We start from the raw sequence: 22420 nt of genomic DNA on the forward strand, positions 1-22420 counted from the left end.
AGTGTAGGATCTATCATTGTGAATATATTTTATAAAGTCTGCCATGGTAAAGAACGGTTCATGGCTTGATTTTAAAGCTTCTGAAATGTAGACCACACTGACGAACGTCCCATCCAGGAACTTCAGTACTGTGGAGATATGCGTCTTGGCATATACAAGATCTTTGACGTCATTTGCAATGCGGACACGCTAACGCTGATCTGAAGAGGTAAGTTAAAGGTAATTTAAAAGGAACTACAAGTAAATTATTCCAACTGTCTAGACAAATTGCCTGATCATTAATTTTTCTTTATTATCACCTTCATACAGAGTTAAAGTTTTGTTAATTTTGGCTGTCCCAACAATCCCCATGTGAACTTAACTTAGCTAATTTGCTAACAATTAAGATGATGGACACGCTGTAAAACTAACCAAACAAACGTTTTTCTTCATCTTTATCTACAGAGACAGTTGTCTAAAATGTTGTCAACAGTTTGTTGTTACCCTACAATAGAAGATAATAGTAGTTATTGACATAAGTCATACATGTGTTTATTCGTCAGGTCCTCATATTGTTTAGCTGTGAAAGACTTGAGTGTGTGTTTGGTTTCACGTCCTCATATTGTTTAACTGTGAAAGACTTGAGTGTGTGTTTGGTTTCACGTCCTCATATTGTTTAACTGTGAAAGACTTGAGTGTGTGTTTGGTTTGACATCCTCATATGGTCTGACCCACTGACTGTAGAGTGTGTGTGTGTTACAGTGTCCACATATTGTTGGGAAGTTTATCATTTACAATGATAACAGTTTCTATAGAGTCTGGAAGAATAAGTCCAGATCCTCATGAAACAAGTGTGCTTATGTTTTATAATAAGTTCTGCTCTACTGTATGTTATAGTACACAATATATCTGACTGTGTACTGTTGTGTTTTGTTGCAGACGTCAAGTGTTGAGATTGTGACTAATTCAGCAGACCCTGGTCAGTGAGAGATCCACTGCATCCTATGAACAGGTGATTACACATGATATATTTCTTCCCCTCTAATCTAAATAAAAGTCCCTTTCACGGCATTAAAACTATATATTAGTGTACAGTTCTCATATCACAGTATTGTCAGCATTTGTTTCTTAAATATTTAGCAGAGAGAAACTTTTGTTACATTTAACTTCCCATTAAAACATTAAATCAATCATCACTTCCACTAAATTCTATAATATTCAAAAACTCCACTTTCAAAAGCCATGTTATGCACACTGTAATGGTACTGTTGGGAGACAGATACCCTTGCTATTAATATTGTTTAAGATCATTTTGTTCTCCAATTTTCACTCAGATATCGGATCATGATTCCTCAGATCATTCGGATTATGAAGATATCGACAAGGACATCTTTATGGGTATAGCTTCAACACACAGTGGAGCGACTGCAGGTTGCAGAGACTGGTCTACCATCACATATTACATTCATAACTGAATCACAGCATTAAAAAGGTAGATGTATAGCCATCATTTATTTTAGTAAGTGAATAAGATGATTGGTTCTTACCACGTTTTCAGAGAGATGGTACTTGATGCTACTTGGGCCACAAAATCTTCAGCATTTTGTTAAAATGTTTTTGAATGTTTTTACAATTATTGTAAAGGAATCCCCTGTTATGGGTGCACAGTGTAATTTGTCATGTAAATATTGTTTGTAACAAACATGTCTTGTGTTCTTGCATGACCTGCAGCACAGCTCTGTGTTGCTCATAGCCTATTCTGGGCCTTGTTTGCCTTTTCATTAAAAGTAAGAAAGGCAGAAAGTGTTCCCAGGATTTTCTTTCACTTGAACATTTACTGCTTCATAAATCCAACACAATAATAAGTAGACTGACCACATTTGCTCACTTTTGTTGTATGAACATATGATATTTCTTACCAGGTTACCTGATTAGTGAGCATATACATGTATGATTATTTTGTAGATATTTCAGACGTTTATAACAGAAGCAAAGTTGAAAATTCTAACTTTATCCCTACTTGGTCTTTATAAGTCACAAAAACCTGAAAATGGTGTGTATCTAAGGGTTTTACAGTTGACTGACATATGTATATATACATATATAATGACATAGCCTGAAATAACAGTGTTTGATGTCATGCTACTCATTTGTCACATAAACCTGACAATGTCCCCATAAGTAGCATTAAATTCAAGTTTGACCAAAATATAGCCCTAGCCAAAATCTCAATGGATCAATGCATTCCTGAAAGCAGCCACAAGGGGCATTTTCATTCCCAGGGCTCTAGGTCACTGGGAAAGGCACGTCCTCATATGTCATGTTTTTCTCACACGTGTGTGTGTGTGTGTGTGTGTGTGTGTGTGTGTGTGTGTGTGTGTGTGTGTGTGTGTGTGTGTGTGTGTGTGTGTGTGTGTGTGTGTGTGTGTGTGTGTGTGTGTGTGTGTACACTCTAAATGTCCTCATATAAGCAAATCTCTCCAAAATTAAAGCAGATCACTGAAGCTCAATATTCTTTAGATATCGGAATATATCTGCAGATATCTACATTTCTTTAATCTGTTAAAATGCTTTTTTTTCTACACACACTACTGGGCCCCCCTCCAGCAGCGGCTTAGTTCACTTGTGCCTTGTTCCGCCCCTGGTTCCATATGTATGTAGGACAAACTGGGATTTCCATCTGCAGAACCACCTCACATCTAAAAGCTCCTTTTACCATTAAAGCACGTGTGTCATATGTGTTTCACAGGAAATCAGCACCGTCATCAACTGTTAACAGTGGCTAGCCCGAAATATGCTGCGTCTCCTCAACTTTAAAGGGGTGAACCTGGAGTGTGACATCAATCCCAGTTCCTATGTAAAATAGAACACATTGTTGATGTCATTTTATTGTGAAAGTCCCACTCTTATTTTGAAGTTTTCTTGTCCCTTGTCTGCGTGTGCTTTATTTCCTCACCGGTTTCCCGTGTGTCTTGTTTGTCGCAGTATTTAACCACACCCCTTTCCTTTGTCTTGTCGTGAGTTCGTCTTCATCTGTCGCCGATGAAGACTAACTCATCGTTAACACGTCATTTTCGAGCGCTCCTCTCCGTCTCGTGGTTTGCTGATTTGCCAGTGGATTTATTATGAGCCTCTGCTAATCTTTGCTTACCTGTTCCAGTCAGTGTTCACTTCCACGTTGATCCACGCCTGCATACTTCACGCTCAATAGAGGATCCTTGTTCCGGTCTTCCTGTCTTGTGCTCATCATTTTGTTAATAAAGACTGTTCCTTACCACCGTCAAGCATCTGGGTCCAGATCTGTGCGTTACACACAGATCTTCTGTTTTTACCATGTGTCATGGTAACGTTTTCAAACAGAAGTTCGCAGCATCACCATCTATTGGAAGATGCCAACTGTCAATCACACTTCCATAGTATGATCATCAGATTCAGAGAATCCATCAGCAGTGAGTGCAGGTGATGGTTGATCCCTCAGTGCATGGTTCTGTTACCACATCACAAAACCATCGTCATTGAACAACTGCGAGTTAAAACCAAACAAAGTGACTTTTCTGAGCCCAGCTGAACTGAGATGAACGTGCTGTGGTTGGTGAGTTTTTGTTAAAAATCTCCAGCATGGGTGGTGGAGGGAACAGTTAGTTTAGTTTAGTTATTATTATAAAATGACGTGTACATTTGCACGTCTCACTTTGAACTCCATGGCTTTGTTTTGTTTAAGTTGAAGGTGTTTGAAATGATGTGTGTGTGTGTGTGGTGTCCTGTGATGTTGCATGTGTGATGATCAAAAGTCACTTTTGTATCAAAGCTATGTGGAATGGTCTCCTATCTCTCCTTCGTTCCTGATGATGATGATGTTGTTGAGTTGACGTTGAGGTGAAGGTTGTGTCATGCTGCCATCCCAGCAACGTGTTTTTCAGGGACACAGAGCTTTAACAACAGTGTCTTCAGTTCCCAGGAAGAAGATGTAACACAGTGGTAAACATGTTGCAGGCATCCAATTAAAACGAGTGTGTTTTTGTTCATGTTGCAGATCTTTGGACAGCACCAGGAGTTCATGAGCATCATTTTCAGATCATTACAGTCTAGAAGTGTTTTCTAATGTCTTCTTGTCTTTTTCTATGACTTTAAATGAATGACTTGTGGATTAAGTGCACGGCCATTTAAACTCAGCGGATAAGTGCCGTCACTGACAAGTTTAAGAAGCAGCTTTTGTCTATAATTACTGGGGGATAAGAGGTTCGTGCTGCGCGGTCGCCACACAGCACAGAGCAGTACATGCATGCACATGCTTTTCTTCAGTGGATTTATTTATTTATTTATTATTGATTCATTTCTGATTTGGTCTTCATCTGTCTCCAAATATGACGATCAGAACCGTCCGCCCTGACCACGTGCAACATATCCGGCCACGTATGCACTGCCTGAAAAAGGTGAGTGGTTTTTGGCAGGGCTTTATTTTCAGGGCTTCTAAACAGTTAGTATTTTATTCAATTTGTATTTATTACAATCATTCTTAATTCCAATTAAAATATATTTTCTGTAAGACACTGGCCTTCAAACAATGGAAATACATTTAATACATTTAGAAAAGGATTCTACGTGACTTTGCTGCTGGATTGTTTCATAAATGGATTGAATTTCTTCCTTTGTTACACACACTGTTACTGTATTTAGATGAGATGAACAGATGCTCTGAAGAGCAGAGGATTGTTGAAGATCATCACCTGCTTTATCTTAAAGCCAATCAACTCTGCTGAAATGTTCCATACAGAGTCCAGAGAATGACCCTTGACCTCTAATAGAACAGCGTTTTCTCACCTCATGCACCAAACATTCAAGCCAGATAGTGGTTTCTGGTTTATCAACACAAATGAGTATTCAGACAGTGGTGTCAGAAAAATATGGACTCCAAAACTGTAGGGGGAGCTCTGGAGAGAGAGATCTGCTTTAACCACTTTGGACATGTACAACCCAGTATGACACATTTTTATGGTTTTATTGTATGACTTTTTAATTTGTGTTGTTAATACTTTCTACAGTATTTTTATTGTTTTATTTTTGTTATCTAGGCCGATGATGTCATTTCTTATCTCTGTTGTACAGCATTTTGTTTCAGCTGTTGTTGTTTTTTAAAGTGGTTTGTGAATAAAGTTGGATTGGCTTGGACATGTATAAACCGCTGAAGGTGTGCCAAAGCATTTTCAAAAGAACATAAGTATACACATACATACAGTATATATGTTTATGTTTAGATATAAGTATAAAGTAGTGGTGGCATGCTGTCAGGGTTGTGAACTGGATACAGACTTATGTGATGAAGTCTTCTCTGGATGATGATTTACAGCTGGAGGCCATCGTGGTGGAGATGCAGGACCCGACGAGCGGAGTGAAAGGTTCAGAGCAGAAACTCAACGTCACGACCATCCCACATGTCATCACTGGTGAGAGTGACACGTGTACCTGTCTGTTTGTTTGTCTGTCTGTCTGACTGTCTGACTGTCTTAATGCCAGTGTGACAGACGGTGTTCGCTTTCTAAGCTGCTAACACAGGCTAAATAAGGCATGAGATCAGTGGTTCAGGAGGTAGTGTTTTAATCCAGTGTAAGTCCAGTAAGTCCAGGGAAGAGGTCAGCATGGATACTGAACTAAGACCAAGGTCAGCATGGATACTGAAAATAGACCAAGGTCAGCCTGGATACTGAACACAGACCAAGGTCAGCATGGATACTGAAAAAAGACCAAGGTCTGCATGGATACTGAACACAGACCAAGGTCTGCATGGATACTGAACATAGACCAAGGTCTGCATGGATATGAACCCAAGGTCAGCATGGATACTGAAAATAGACCAAGGTCAGCCTGGATACTGAACACAGACCAACCCAAGGTCTGCCTAGACCAAGGTCTGCATGGATACTGAACATAGACCAAGGTCAGCATGGATATAATAGACCAAGGTCAGCCTGGAACCTGCATGGATACTGAACATAGACCAAGGTCAGCATGGATACTATGGATATAGGATAGAACATAGACCAAGGTCTGCATGGATATGGACTTAAGACCAAGAAACATCTGCATGGATACTGAACATAGACCAAGGTCTGCATGCAGGTATACTGAACATAGACCAAGGTCTGCATGGATACCATACTGATCTGCATGGATACAATATACCAAGGTCAGCATGGATACTGAACATAGACCAAGGTCAGCATGGATACTGAACATAGACCAAGGTCTGCATGACCAAGATACTGAACATAGACCAAGGTCTGCATGGATACTGAACATAGACCAAGGTTGCATGGATACTGAACATAGACCAAGGTCAGCATGGATACTGAACACAGACCAAGGTCTGCATGGATACTGAACATAGACCAAGGTCAGCATGGATACTGAACATAGACCAAGGTCTGGATACTGAACATAGACCAAGGTCTGCATGGATACTGAACATAGACCAAGGTCTGCATGGATACTGAACATAGACCAAGGTCAGCATGGATACTGAACATAGACCAAGGTCAGCATCTAGGGTGCTGAACATAGACCAAGGTCAGCAATACTGAACTAAGACCAAGGTCATGGATACTGAACATAGACCAAGGTCAGCATGGATACTGAACTAAGACCAAGGTCAGCATGAACTAAGACCAAGGTCATGGATGGATCTGCATGGATACTGAACAAAAGGTCAGCATGGATACTGAAAATAGACCAAGGTCAGCCTGATACCAGACCAAGGTCTGCATGGATACTGAACATAGACCAAGGTCTGCATGGATACTGAACATAGACCAAGGTCATAGAACATAGACCAAGGTCAGCATGGATACTGAACACAGACCAAGGTCTGCATGGATACTGAAATAGACCATGGTCTGGATACTGAACACAGACCAAGGTCTGCATGGATACTGAACATAGACCAAGGTCAGCATGGATACTGAACATAGACCAAGGTCAGCATGGATACTGAACATAGACCAAGGTCTGCATGGATACTGAACATAGACCAAGGTCTGCATGGATACTGAACCATAGACCAAGGTCTGCATGGATACTGAACATAGACCAAGGTCTGCATGGATACTGAACATAGACCAAGGTCAGCATGGATACTGAACACAGACCAAGGTCATGGATACTGCCAAGGTCAGCCTGGATACTGAACACAGACCAAGGTCTGCATGGATACTGAACATACCAAGGTCAGCATGGATACTGAGACCAAGGTCAGCATGGATACTGAACATAGACCAAGGTCTGCATGGATACTGAACATAGACCCAAGGTCAGCATGGATACTGAACATAGACCAAGGTCAGCATGGATACTGAACATAGACCAAGGTCTGCATGGATACTGAACATAGACCAAGGTCTGCATGGATACTGAACATAGACCAAGGTCTGCATGGATACTGAACATAGACCAAGGTTTGCATGGATACTGAACATAGACCAAGGGAATTCAGCATGGATACTGAACATGACCAAGGTCAGCATGGATACTGAACATAGACCAAGGTCTGCATGGATACTGAACATAGACCAAGGTCTGCATGGATGAACATAGACCAAGGTCTGCATGGATACTGAACATAGACCAAGGTCTGCATGGATACTGAACATAGACCAAGGTCAGCATGGATACTGAACATAGACCAAGGTCAGCAAGGATACTGAACATAGACATAGACCAAGGTCAGGATACTGAACTAAGACCAAGGTCCGCATGGATACTGAACATAAAGGTCAGCATGGATACTGAACTCAGCATACTGAACTAAGACCAAGGTCATGGACCAAGGTCCTGAACATAGACCAAGGTATGGATACTGAACAAGACCAAGGTCAGCATGGATACTGAACATAGACCAAGGTCTGCATGGATACTGAACATAGACCAAGGTCAGCATGGATACTGAACATAGACCAAGGTCAGCCTGGATACTGAACACAGACCAAGGTCTGCATGGATACTGAACATAGACCAAGGTCAGCACGGATACTGAACACAGACCAAGGTCAGCATGGATGCTGAACTAAGACCAAGGTCAGCATGGATACTGAACTAAGACCAAGGTCAGCATGGATACTGAACTAAGACCAAGGTCTGCATGGATAATGAACATAGACCAAGGGTCTGCATGGATACTGAACATACCAATACTGAACATAGACCAAGGTCAGCATGGATACTGAACTAAGACCAAGGTCAGCCTGGATACTGAACTAAGACCAAGGTCAGCTGAAATGAACAAGACCAAGGTCTGCATGGATACTGAACATAGTCCAAGGTCAGCATGGATACTGAAAATAGACCAAGGTCAGCCTGGATACTGAACACAGACCAAGGTCAGCATGGATACTGAACATAGACCAAGGTCTGCATGGATACTGAACATAGACCAAGGTCTGCATGGATACTGAACTAAGACCAAGGTCAGCACGGAAACTGAACTAAGACCAAGGTCTGCATGGATACTGAACATAGTCCAAGGTCAGCATGGATACTGAACTAAGACCAAGGTCTGCATGGATACTGAACATAGACAGCACGGATAGCTGTTGTTGTTAGTTTCACTTCTTTATGTGTGTGTGTGATGTGTGATTTGTGATGTGTGTGTGTAACGGTCAGAGGAGGTCAGACGTGGTTTTAGGGCAGCTGGGCAGTCTCTTTGGCTGATGGGAGCTTGGGTAATGACATGAAGTGAGCCATCTTGCTGAAGTGGTCTACCGCCGTCAGTATGGTGTTGTTTCCACTGGATGGTGGCAGACCCGGTGACAAAATTCACAGAGATGGCACGAACAGACAAGGCGCTGCAAAACCGCCTGGACTTGATGGACGTGTTCGTCTCTGGAAGATCAGGATGTCGTCCAGGTAGACAGACACAAACTTGTTCAGCATGTCTCTCAGCACATCGTTCAGAAGGGCTTGGAAGATAGTTGGGGCGTTGGTGAGACCGAAGGGCAGCCTTGGCCTTGCTAAACACATCAGGTGTGGAACTGGAACTGGTGGCCGGCTCGGGTGCAGCGGCTTGCTTCAGGCAAACCTGATGGCCGGATGAGCTCCAGCCTAGGATAACCCCAGTGGCCCAGTCGAGGTGGGGGTTATGATGACGGAGCCAGGGGAACCCCAGGAGAAGCAGATGGCGAGGAGACTGCAGGATGTGGAACTGCACAGTCTCATGATGGTTGCCAGAGATGAGCATGCAAATGGAAACAGTCTGGTGGGTGACAGTCTAAAGAAGGCGGCCTTGCTCCTTCCATTTCCAATGTGCCACCAACATACATTTTCACCCCTGATTGTTGAACACGTTTAGGCCTTGAGGAGAAATCCCAACAACAAAAATAACCTAATACTAAACAGACATGGAGGAGGACAGTGGACACTGAGGGGACGAGCAGACACAGTTTCTTCTCCTGTGCATTCTGACTGATGCATGTGTTCACACATCACATGATCATATATTATAGACCTGGCATGTAGAGTTACGGGATGCAACTTGTCCAACATTGAACTAAAGCAAAGTCCAGCCCTTCTCATGGTGCAGGAGCACACATGGCACAGTCAGAGTGTGTGCGTCAACGTCTTAATGTGACGCAAACACACAAACTGTACTAGTTTGTGTGTTTGCAGAGCAGAGTGAAGTAGAAGTGTGTGCACTGCCTCCAACTCACAATCACAGATAATCACAGATCAATTCTCCACAGGTAAGGACATCATCGCATGGATTGTCAACAAGATGAAGACTCCAACAGAAGGTAGAATATTGCAAAGTTAGAAGATTCACAGACTCCACAAATCATGATGACATGTTTCCATGCTTTCCTCCTCGTCTGTACTGTTCCAGAAGCCAATGTCTTTGGCACCATGTTGGTGGCCTATGGCTACATCTACCCCCTCCAGAACCACAGGAAGCTGATCATGTGCAACGACAACAGCCTCTACCGCTTCCAGGTAAAACAGAACTTTTGCTTTCTTCTGTGAGACATAGAGTTGGAAAGGTTTTACTTACAAAATAATAGAAATAGACACTGATTGTATAAAAGTGGCCAACAAATGGCCAGTTTCCTGCTTGAGTGAGCTGTTTTAAAATTTGCCATAGACTGACCATAGACACACTGCTACACTGCATGTGTTGTACATTGTATCATGTACCATTTGAATTGACTGGCTTTAGGTTTTAGGTTAAATGTCTTTCTGCTTCCTCTGCAAGTCACTGTTTCTTGTTGTTTAGTTATTACTAATATTAGTTATGGACAGGGTTCTATATTTGTGTCTATTCCCTTGTGTATTCTTCATGTTGATCCTCTGTAGATTATCACTTTCACACAACAATCATCTTTTTCAGACGCCATACTTCTGGCCTTCTCAGAAATGGCTGGCAGAGGACACTGACTATGGTAAATACAATATATCTTATGTGACTCTGTATACATGCATGACTCTTCTGATGATTATTGCGTTGCGTTATTCTACAGCTGTCAAAGGTTTCTTTATTAACCACAGATATTTAAGTGCCCTTTATTCAATTTCAAGTTTAAAATTACATTATTTTTATTTTTGGGGTTCACTTTTAATTTCCTCACAAAATAAATAAAGACAAACAAAATAAAAGTTAGAGAGGTCCAGGTCTATTCAGCCTGCTGTTTTAGATATCCAATAATACTTATACTAAGCCAGTATATCATGCATCTCTGTGTATTACTGCGACATACAAGTATCTCAACTGGGAATGAAATGAATGCAAAGATCTAAAATCTAAAGAAGTGTAACAAACCTGAGGGAACACAATGTCTGCTTTACAGATGTTACTATAGAACACAACAGAACACAACACAACAGAATACAACAGAACACAACACAACAGCATACAACACAACAGAGTACAACACAACAGAACATAACAGAATACAACAGAACACAACACAACAGAACACAACATAACAGAATACAACAGAACACAACACAACAGCATACAACACAACAGAGTACAACACAACACAACATAACAGAATACAACAGAACACAACACAACAGAATACAACACAACAGAATACAACACAACATAACAGAATACAACAGAACACAACACAACAGAATACATCACAACAGAATACAACACAACAGAGCAGAATACAACAGAGCAGACAGCTCTACGCTCACTCTCAGTGTATAATGAGGTCAGATATGAAACTGAAAATGATGTTATTCTGTGATTGCAGCCATTTATCTGGCCAAGAGGAACATCAGAAAGAAAGGCATGCTGGAACCTTATGAACAGGTATGTCCCATGGATGTATTATAAGACCTGGATGTAGCTCCGTCTCTTTGGCTCCGTTCATTCCTATGGAGTCGCTCACTCAGCACATATAAATACAAATAAGAAACACAAATAACACAAATAAGATGTTTCTGGGCTTTTTATGGCCTTTAGGAAGGTTTTACAAATGTGAAACTTCATGGATTAAAAATATAGAATATAAAGATCTATACATGCCTGTGTCTATGTCTCCAGGTGTCCTGTGGACACCTTTATAGGTGTCTCTTTTACTATTGTGCTCAATGGGAAAATTGCTTTTTGGGCCGCGTGATTATTTTTTGTTGCAGTACCACGAGTGGCCACCATGACAAAAAATCTTCAAGGTAGAGGGGGCGGAGCTACATCCAGTTCTTATAATACGTCGGATGGATTGTCCATGCATATGGAGGACCAAAAGGGCCAAAATTAAAAAAGTAAATACACCATTAAATCATTTATTAAATGTGTCATTAAATCATTAAATGTGTCATTAATTAATTCAATGTGTCATTAAATACATTTAATGAATTAATGACACATTTCATTATTTCATGGTCCGTGTTACAGTGGATCATTAATTTATTTTATCTGTCAAACTCGCCCATCAAAGTCAGAGGGCGGGGCTAAGGCTGATCGAGTCTGATTCATTGCTTTGGTCTGAAATGGCATGGCTGCCATGTATCACAGCATAGCAGCAGAGAAAAGTAATATAAAAACTGAAATAAATATTTTTCTGAGTCCCCGAACACAGTCATAAGATCATTTGAGGCTCATTTAGAATTCAAAAATGTGGTTTGTGTATTAAGATATAATGTATTATATATAGTTTGGCAGCGATAGTATCAGCGGCATAGGCTCAGATTTATATTTTTGTCCGTGGTGCCCAAATTATAGAAATACCATCATATAATTCTGACTATATAGGGGTGGCATGCTCACTGCTTCTGAACATCTGATTTACAAAGAATTTCTTTGTTTTCTAATTCATGAGAGTTCAGAGAGGGTGCTGTTCTATTCCGGCGAGGCAGAGGGAGAGAGGTCCTATTACATAAAAACACTTACTTATTTATTTTTTATTAATCATAGTTAGGATGAAGAGTTGGATACATGTATAGACATTTACAGTAAGATAAAAAACATTCTCATCAAAACTCATAAGTGACAAAATTCAATGCTATGTGTTGGTTTCTTATCTGCTGCCAAGCAACGAAATTTCGTTGCCAGTTTTCACTGCTGTGTTTTCTGTGCAATGACAATAAAAGGAAGTCTAAGTCTAAGTCTAAGTCTAAGAATGATTTTATGGTGTATTTATTTATTTAATTTTGGCCCTTTTGGTCCTCCATACATAAGTGTTGCATACATGCAAAGAGTTCAATGGAATCAGAAATTCCTTTTCCCGCCACCTGAGTCGACCCCTGGTGGCGGCTCACTGCTTTACTCCAGCTCGTGGCTCAGACTCAGCCACTGTGTGTGTGTGTGTATTTGAACCAGGCTCATTACAACCATCTCCATAAATGGCTGAACCACAAGTGGGACTTCATCGTGATGCAGGCCACTGAACAGTACAGGTATGTGAAGAATACTCTGTGTGTGTGTGTGTGTGTGTGTAAAGGTACACAACTCATCTCACTTGTACTAACACTTCATGTGTGTGTGTGTCAGGGCTGGTAAAGAGAGAAAGAAGCCAGATCGAGTGGTGTTTGACTGCCAAGAGAGAGCTTACTGGATCCTCAACAGGCCTCCGGTCAGTATGTGTGTGTGTGTGTGTGTGTGTGTGATGTATATCTCATTATAGTCATGTGATTATAATACGTTTATCATGAGCTTCTGTGTGTGTGTGTGTGTGTGCAGCGGCATACTCACAGTGCTATGGACTGTGGTCCAGAGCGTCTTGTTGATCCTGATGAAGATCAGGTAACAGGTCAGTACACACACAAACTAAGTATTAATAAGTTTCTGCCTTGTTAGGACCAGGTTTTGGTCTCCATGAGGATTATTGTTGCTGACAAGATCAGTGTGTATGCCAGGAGCTCCTAAAGAGATGACAAATATTCCATCATGGTAAGCTTCAGTTTGGAATGGTAAAGTCCTGGATCAGGCTTTGGTTTGGACTGAGAACAGAACCTTTCCCTGGACTACCTTGTAGTTTGTGGCTCTTTATCTTTGTATGAGAACAGACACATACACATACATATATACACATATGTGTGTATGTGTATATATGTATGTGTGTGTGTGTGTATCATACACACACGTGTGTGTGTCAATGTATGTACATATACATATACATACATTGAATCATGAAATCAGTGATTTTGACCAATATTGCAGCCAGTACTTAGTGTTGCATTGGTACCAATAACAATACTGATATCAGTTTCATACGCTCATTTTACACTTTTATAAACTAACAACACTCTTGTGATGACGTATTAATCACTGAGCCATTTGTAAGCGATTTTAAGATGAAATAATCAGCCCACAACATGACTCATGACTATATATTTTTATATATCATTATATATTTTTATATATCATTATGTATCATTAAATATCATTATATATCATTATGTATTATTATATATCATTATGTATTATTAAATATCATTATATATCATTATATATTTGTATATATCATTATGTATCATTAAATATCATTATATATCATTATGTATTATTTTATATCATTATGTATCTTTAAATATCATTATATATCATTATGTATCATTAAATATCATTATATATCATTATGTATCATTAAATATCATTATATATCATTTCTGGATCACATTTAAAATGTTTATGATCCGGTGATTTTGACGTGTATCGGACCGATATTGGAGCTGATAGTATCGTATTGGCTCGGCCACACTTATTTGACAATAATAACATTTTCACAGGAGACAAATATTCTCTAGTTCTAAACTGTCCAATACGAAAATGCTTGGATTTTTGTTTGAATCCCTTGTGCTAAAAATGTTGATATTCTTTACAGAACAAAGATAATCAGACACTGAAGATATTTTTTCTTCTTCTTTCTTTTTCTGCTTTCCGCTGATGACAGGAGAGTAATGTGACTCAGACTGTGATGTTTGTGTGTGTGTAGTCTTTAGTCAGTATCACAATGTAGCTGTTCACGTTAAATCACATCACACTACTCCCCTGCACCAAAGTTCATAGAGAAAATCAGTTATGCGTAGATAACACAACAAACTAACTTCTTTATTGTTGTTGTCTTCAGATAATCAGCTTTGACCAGTACAGACGCATGGTAAGAAATGAAGTCTCACATATATATACTGTATAGACACTGTATTTATTATCTGTAAATTGTATTGTTTGTTTTCCTCTTTTATTCCAGAACGTGTTCTTCCAACAAGCCATCATGAGGTCAAAGGTTAAATCAAGCGTGTCTCTTGGAGCGTAAGTTCATATAGGACTCAGCATCTGTCAGTCATCATATTATGTCATTATTATAAAACAGGATTATCTGTGTGTAGTGAACCAGTTTAGTCCAGAGACCAGATCTTCTGCAGCTAACTACGCCCAGCGCCTGATTTAGAACAATGCCAAAGAAGTGGGCTGAGAGCTGACTGAGGGACAGTGAGGTGAAAGTGGGGGGACAGTGAGGGGCAGTTAGGGGGCGTGGTCTGGTAGTGAAATCTGACACTGATTGGCAGCTGTCTCATGTCAGAGCTCCTATGACCTATGATGCAAGTGTCAACATTTGAATGCAGTAGCTGGTGTTTGACCAGGGAGACGTAGTAGATTTACAGTGTTTATGTATAATTTCTATATTTGACACTAAACATGAACTAAATACACATACACACTGGTTACAGCTGAGTGTGATTATGTTACGTTTGTGCAGACTGGTCAAGTACATCACAACGTACAAAACCCACGACCCCTTCCTGGCTCCATGTTTACCCAGCAACCCCTGGCAAACAGACATTGATGCTTACTGGACTCTGAACATGAGAAGGTGATATGTTTGTTGATTTTTAATTTCCTGTCCAGGTTTATCATCAGTAAACTTCCCTGTCAGATCATATTCACAGAGACACTGATACATTGAGATGATCTTAAAGTGAACGCTTTCATTTGGTTTGGTACAGTATGGTCATTTTTATTTTTTTTATAGTACTTATAGTCCTAAAATAACTGTTTCAAAGGGAGTGATGTTTTTCATCAAATTTACCATGGTCTTTGAATGCATCTTGTTAGCTGCTCCGGTCAACACAATTTGAACCCTACATTACTTTCACTAGCTCTCATGCACTGGAGTTTATAATATTCAAATAATTCACAAATCATACCTTTGAATATTTGAAGTATTTTTGCATTTGTATATTTGACCAGGTTTCACATTTTAAAAACTACACTAAATGTTATGGAGTGATACTGTGTGTGTGTGTGTGTGTGTGTGTGTGTTCAGAGTTGACTTGCCGACTAAGATGAGGGTCGAGCGCTGGTCCTTCAGCTTGTTTGAGCTACTGACCGACCTGCGAGGCCGAGACGACTTCAAGATCTTCCTGAAGAAGGAGTTCAGTGGTACGTTTTCAGTCTGAACCTCCTCATGAATCCTGGGATCAGACTACACCATACATTCACCATGTCACATTATCAGTCACAGTGGCACGGACTGTTGCCGTGTCGTTGTTCACGACAGTGCACAAGTTCATTCACGGTGCGAGGTGATCACTGAAACGCTGTGGGACCCGACAACAATAGACACAAGGAAACAAACACCTGACAGCAGTTTATGTGTGTGTGTTACACGGCGTCAGATCACTCTGTTCTCCTGTTGGTCAACGTCGTAGGCGACATCAGTTATGATCAGTTATTGATGTTACACGACACGTCCGTTCATTGCTCCCGATGTTAGAGTCAAAATATGGATTTTGTGATACAGTATATCGTCGCCCTTCTTTCAAAAAATCTATACTTTAATTTACTACTACTTCATGTCTCCTCACGGTGGCGCTGCTGGTGGAAGTGACCTGGCTGATCTAAGATCACTTATCTAAGATCACTTTACTTATCTAAGATCACTTCACTTATCTAAGATCACCTCTTATCTAAGATCACCTCACTTATCTAAGATCACCTCTTATCTAAGATCCCTTTACTTATCTAAGATGACTTCACTTATCTAAGATCACCTCACTTATCTAAGATCACCTCTTATCTAAGATCACCTCACTTATCTAAGATCACTTTTGCTTATCTAAGATCACTTTACTTATCTAAGATACTTTACTTATCTAAGATCACCTCACTTATCTAAGATCACCTCTTATCTAAGATCACTTTACTTATCTAAGATGACTTCATATCTAAGATCACCTCACTTATCTAAGATCACCTCTTATCTAAGATCACTTTACTTATCTAAGATCACTTTACTTATCTAAGATCACTTCACTTATCTAAGATCACCTCACTTATCTAAGATCACTTTACTTATCTAAGATCACTTCTCTTATCTAAGATCACTTTACTTATCTAAGATGACTTCACTTATCTAAGATCACTTCACTTATCTAAGATCACCTCACTTATCTAAGATCACCTCACTTATCTAAGATAAGTGAGTGCTCCACTGTGCAGCCACCAACAGCACACTTGTCCCTCCGCGTTGACATAATACCGCTCTTCCTCCCTCGCCTGCACTCTCGCAGGGACAAGAGATTCAAGATTCAAGATTTCTTTATTGTCATACCAACACACATTAGACATGAGGTCAGAACGAAAATCAGTCTCTCCAGAACCCGGTCGACCCAGCGATAAGAAGAAGAATAAAGAAGAACCAACAGTTTAACTTAACAAAATATAAATTAAAAAAGTTTAAAAGTTTAAACCTCTGGAGGTAAGGTGTTGTGCAAAAGAATTTTGTGCAAGGGTGGTGTACAGTACTGGGGGCATGTGCAAAGTATAGTCCGTGGGGGGTGGGGGCAGCAAGGCTATGGGGGCTAAAGAGAGTTCAGGAGTCTGACAGCTCCAGGGTAGAAACTGTTCCTCAGTCTCGTTGTCCTGCTCTTGATGCTCCGTAGTCTCCTGCCTGAGGGGAGGGGGGTGAACAGTGTGTGTGCTGGGTGAGTGGGATCTCTCATGATGCAGGTGGCCCTTTTCCTGCATCTGGTGAAGATGTCCGTGATGGTGGGGAGGCTGCTGCCCACGGTTCTCTGTGCAGCTTTCACCACTCTCTGCAGAGCCTTCTTCTCTGCTGCCGTGCCACACAGTGATGCAGGAGCACAGGACACTCTCCACTACACATCTGTAGAAGGTGATAAGGGCTGACCTTCCTAGTCCAGCGCGTCTCAGCCTCCTGAGGAAGTAGAGGCGCTGGTGTGCCTTCCGGACCAGGCTGGAAGTGTTGCTGCTCCAGGTGAGGTAGTCCTTGAGATGCACACCCAGGTACCTGAAGCTGGAGACCACTTCCACCGCTGTTACTCCGATGTGCAGGGGAGAATGGGGGGGATGTCTGCTCCTCACTGAAGTCCGCAGTCATCTCCTTTGTTTTCTTTGTGTTGATGCAGAGGTTGTTTTCCCTGCACCAACCCTCCAGGTGTTCCACTTCCCGCCTGTAGCTGGACTCATCGTTGTTGCTGATGCGTCCAACCACTGCTGTGTCATCAGCAAACTTCACAATATGACTGCTCGGATGTTTAGGTGAGCAGTCATGAGTGAGCAGGGTTAACAGAAGAGGGCTCAGCACGCAGCCCTGGGGGGAGCCAGTGCTGAGGGTGATGGAGGTGGAGGAGATGTCGTGGATCCTCACTGACTGCGGCCTGTCTGTCAGGAAGTCCAGGACCCAGTTGCAGAGGGGGGGGCTCAGTCCAAGTGAAAAGAGTTTATGGATCAGGGTCTGTGGTATGATGGTGTTGAAAGTGGATGTGAAGTCGAGGAAGAGCAGGCGGACATAGGAGTCTTTGCTCTCCAGGTGAGTGAGGGCTGTGTGGACCACAGAAGAGATGGCGTCCTCTGTGGATCTGTTTTTCCTGTATGCATATTGGTGGGGGTCCACAGTGATGTCGATGCTGTCCTTGATGTGCATTCTGACCAGTTTCTCGAAGCACTTCATGACTGGGTGAGAGCTACTGGCCGATAGTCATTCAGGCCTGTCACTGTGGAGCCTTTGGGGATGGGGATGATGGTGGCAGTTTTCAGACAGGTGGGAACCACTGACTGCCTGAGGGAGGTGTTGAAGATGTCTGTGAACACCTCCGACAGCTGGTCAGCACAGCCTTTCAGCGCTTGCCCAGGGATGTTATCGGGACCAGCGGCTTTGCGGGGGTTGATCCTCCTGAGTATATTCCTCACCTCTGCCGTGGTCACCCTGAGGGGCGCATCACCTGGTGTTGGGGTGAGTCTGGTGCTGGTAGAGCGTCTGGGATTCTCAAAGCGAGCGTAGAAGCTGTTCAGAGCATCGGGCAGAGAGGGGTCCCAGGGGTACTGTGCATCTCTAGTGTTGTAGTCCGTGATGCATTTTATGCCCCTCCACATGCTCCGTGGGTCATTGGAGGAGAAGTGATCCTGGACCTTCTGGGCATAGGTGGATTTTGCCCTCTTGACCCCTGCGATCAGCTCCCTCCTGGCTGCCCTGAGAGCCAGTGCATCTCCTGACCTGAAAGCTGCATCCCTAACCTTGAGCAGAGACCGGACCTCTTTGTTGAGCCAGGGTTTCTGGTTAGAGTACGTTGTCACTGTCCTGGTGGTAGTGACGTCCTCCACGCACTTGCTGATGTAGCCCAGGACAGCTGACGTGTACTCCTCCAGGTCAATGTCCCCCTGACGATCAGCTGCTTCCCTGAAGACATGCCAGTCTGTGCACTCAAAGCAGTCCTGCAGTTCGGCGTCAGCATCGCTGGGCCACACCGTGATCGTCCTCTGTGCAGGTCTGTTTCGTCTACGCAGTGGCTGGTAAGCAGGGACCAGCATGATCGGAAAGCCCGAGGGGGGGGCGGGGCACGGCTCTGTATGCACGTCGAATGTTGGAGTATACACGGTCTAATGTGTTGTCTCCCCGTGTTGGAATGGTGACGTGCTGGTGGAACTTGGGCAGGATGTCTGTCATGTGTACGTGGTTGAAGTCTCCAGCTACCACGTAAAAAGCCTCCGGGTGCTTGTTCTGTAGCGAGCTGATGTTGTTGTGCAGCTCCGCTAACGCATCGTTAGCTTTAGCATCCGGTGGGATGTAAACAACCATGACGAACACCGCCGTAAACTCCCGAGGCAGATAGTGTGGCCGGCACTTAACAGTCATATGCTCTATTGCCTCGGAGCGGTGGCTTTGCACCAAAGTACAGTTTGTGCACCAACCTTTGTTAACATGGGTGCAGAGCCCATCCCCGCGGGTCTTTCCCGTTAGCTGGTTGCGGTCGGCACGGAAGAGTAGCAAGCCGTCGATCTGGAAGGCTGAGTCCGGCATGTTGTTAGTAAGCCATGTTTCCGTGAAGCATAACACATCACAAATCCCCATCTCTCTGGAGACCCCCAGCCTCAGTCGAAGAAGGTCCATTTTATTGTCCAGTGAGCGGACATTAGCCAGGAACATGGACGGGATCAGTGGTCTGTTGGCGTTAGCCTTTAGCCTCCCCGCTTGCCCCGCTTCTGTTTCCGCTCATGCCGCTTCCTCTTGACGTCTCCCCGCCGCAATCTGCTACGCCAGTCCAGTGTCCTCCCGAGCCGTAGCTTAGCTAGCTTAGCTCTGAGCTCGGGAGCTGAGTTGTTGTTGTAATTGTGGCCAAACAGTTCCTTATCTCGATAAGTACTGTTCGGCTGTATATAAACCAGTGGTCACCAACGTGGTGCCCGCGGGCACCTGGTAGCCCGCGAGCAGCCAACGAGGTGCCCGCGGGCTCATTTCACTTGACCTCACTTGTATGTATCCATATGATCACTGAGTAAAATGTCCTTGATATTGTTTATAAAAACTGTGATAATCATTAGGAGTAAGCACTGGAATTAATGTGTATGCAATTGAATGCATAATATTTATCATTTAAATGGTAAACTGCATAAAATGTTAATATGGTAGCCCTCCATATTATTCTCTAACCTTCAGGTAGCTCTCGGTCTCAAAAAGGTTGGTGACCCCTGATATAAACTGTTGGTTTGCACGCTCGTTTACACAAGCAAAATAATTACAGTCGGCTGTGAAACCAACTAATTCGGGCATAGCTCCGGGAGCTAGAGAAGCCGCTGCATTCATGCGTGCCGCCATTTTAACATTCGCGGTAAAATGCGCATGCTGCCATCATAAGTGCAGGGAATTCAACATCACGTGTTTTATCGCCTATACTTACACTAAGCGGGACCATGAAAACATGACTGAGTATTCTTTTTCCACACTTTGGCGGCTGGTCGGGCCTCCAGAGTCCCAAATATAAGTATTGAAATGGTTAAAAAGTTGATTTTGCATAATATGTCCCCTTTAAGTTTACCTACAGTTAAGTTTTGGGGATTTATCATGTTTTGTATTTCAACTTCTATGTAACAATACACTTCTAATGTGTCTTCTTAACATTTGATGATTTTCACATAATGAAGTGTAATCTTACATCAGTGGACTGTATTTTTATTTCTTTATTTCAGTCTGGAACTAAAGTAAAACAAAGACTCTCTCATCATTTATCTAGTGAGTGTTCCTCTGGGTTTCAGGGGAGAACTTGGCTTTTTGGGAAGCAGCTGAAGAACTAAAGTGGGGAACTGCATCATCTATGAGAACCAAAGCTGAGACCATTTTCAAGTAAGTGTGTGTGTGTTCTTGCTTTCACACTCACATAATGGGGAGTTTTCTTTCTTATGGGGACAAAAATAAAGTCCCCATAACATAAATGATTACAGTTTAAGGTAAAGACATGTTGTATGGTAGGGAAAAGGTTAGAGTTTGGCCAGTCAATGTCATGTCCTCTGAAGTCATAGAAACTTGACTCTGTGTGTGTGTGTGTGTGTGTTCAGGACCTTCCTGGCCCCCGGTGCTCCTCGCTGGATCAACATTGACGGTAGGACCATGGGTCTGACAGTGAAAGGCCTGGAACATCCTCACCGCTACGTGCTGGATGCTGCGCAGACTCATGTCTTCCTGCTCATGAAAAAGGTGCTACCTACATACTGTACATACCTACCAACCTATTTACTTATCTACCTACCAACCTACCCATTTATCTACTGACCTACCTATTTACTTATCTACCTACCGACCTACCCATTTATCTATTGACCTACCTATTTACTTCCCTACCCACCTATTTACTTACTTACCTACCTACCCATGGATGGACTGACTGACCGTTGTGTGTTTTCATGGATGTTCATCATTGTCGTTGGTGCAGGACACTTTCTTCCGTTACCTGAAGTCTCCGGTGTACAAAGACATCCAGAAGAAGGCGCTGAACCCTGAGCCTCAGAACTTCAGGTCAGCGACTGCAGTCTCATGGAAGTGGAAATGTGCTTGTATGAGTCACTGATACAGAGCATGAACAGAGAACTTTAGTTCATTTGAACAGAACCTTCTAACACAGAAGTCACATGTCAACACGTTTACAGCAGTGGCACTAACAACTCCTGGCTGACATGATGTCTCTATGGGATTTGGTGCGGGAGAGAGAATGGTTTAAACTTAAATAAAGCGGCAGACATACACTATTCTCCTGATCATGTGGATTTAAGCAGGTGTAGATAGAACATACAAGCACACAGTGTAAAATAAGAATAATCCCAGCTGAAAGCTCCTTGTGATCTTGAATTTGTCTTTTTTTTTCAGTCCAGCCCAGCTGGAGCAAAATGCTCAGAACCGAAGTGTGGGCATCCATCCCATCATCCTGTGGAAACAGGAGGAGGAAGAAAAGGCTAAGGCTGCTGCTGCCTCCGCTCCTGTTGACGTCAAGGCCATGATGAGCAAAATCGACAGGAAGAAGTAGAAGAGAGAGTTATAGAATTTGATTAAGTGAGTTTCCATGGATAGGATCTTGTAAATAATAAATGAAGGGTGAAACCTGCGACACAAACCCACATCCACACTGCTCTTTAAGCATGTCATTTTCTGTGTTCATTACTTAAGATACTTTGAATCAACGTTCTTATTATCAATAAATAACTAAAGATGCTTTATAT

At 42.2% G+C, this 22420-nt stretch overlaps 1 protein-coding gene across 1 annotated transcript; it reads left to right on the top strand.

Annotated features, from left to right (window-relative positions):
* The first annotated feature begins 4232 nt into the window (after nucleotides 1-4232).
* Nucleotides 4233-22419, top strand: rgs9a (regulator of G protein signaling 9a). The gene is made up of 17 exons (XM_044051274.1): nucleotides 4233-4412; nucleotides 5327-5423; nucleotides 9708-9758; nucleotides 9848-9954; nucleotides 10349-10400; nucleotides 11223-11281; nucleotides 12791-12867; nucleotides 12962-13043; nucleotides 13151-13213; nucleotides 14541-14570; nucleotides 14661-14722; nucleotides 15171-15284; nucleotides 15738-15853; nucleotides 20966-21053; nucleotides 21266-21404; nucleotides 21640-21722; nucleotides 22071-22419. Exons 1-17 carry the CDS (start codon nucleotides 4344-4346, stop codon nucleotides 22225-22227), a joined length of 1446 nt encoding a protein of 481 aa, XP_043907209.1. The 5' UTR covers nucleotides 4233-4343; the 3' UTR covers nucleotides 22228-22419.
* The last annotated feature ends 1 nt before the right edge of the window (nucleotide 22420 follows it).

The sequence above is a fragment of the Solea senegalensis genome, linkage group LG19, assembly GCF_019176455.1.
Source record: "Solea senegalensis isolate Sse05_10M linkage group LG19, IFAPA_SoseM_1, whole genome shotgun sequence".
In the NCBI taxonomy this organism is placed as follows: Eukaryota; Metazoa; Chordata; class Actinopteri; order Pleuronectiformes; family Soleidae; genus Solea; species Solea senegalensis.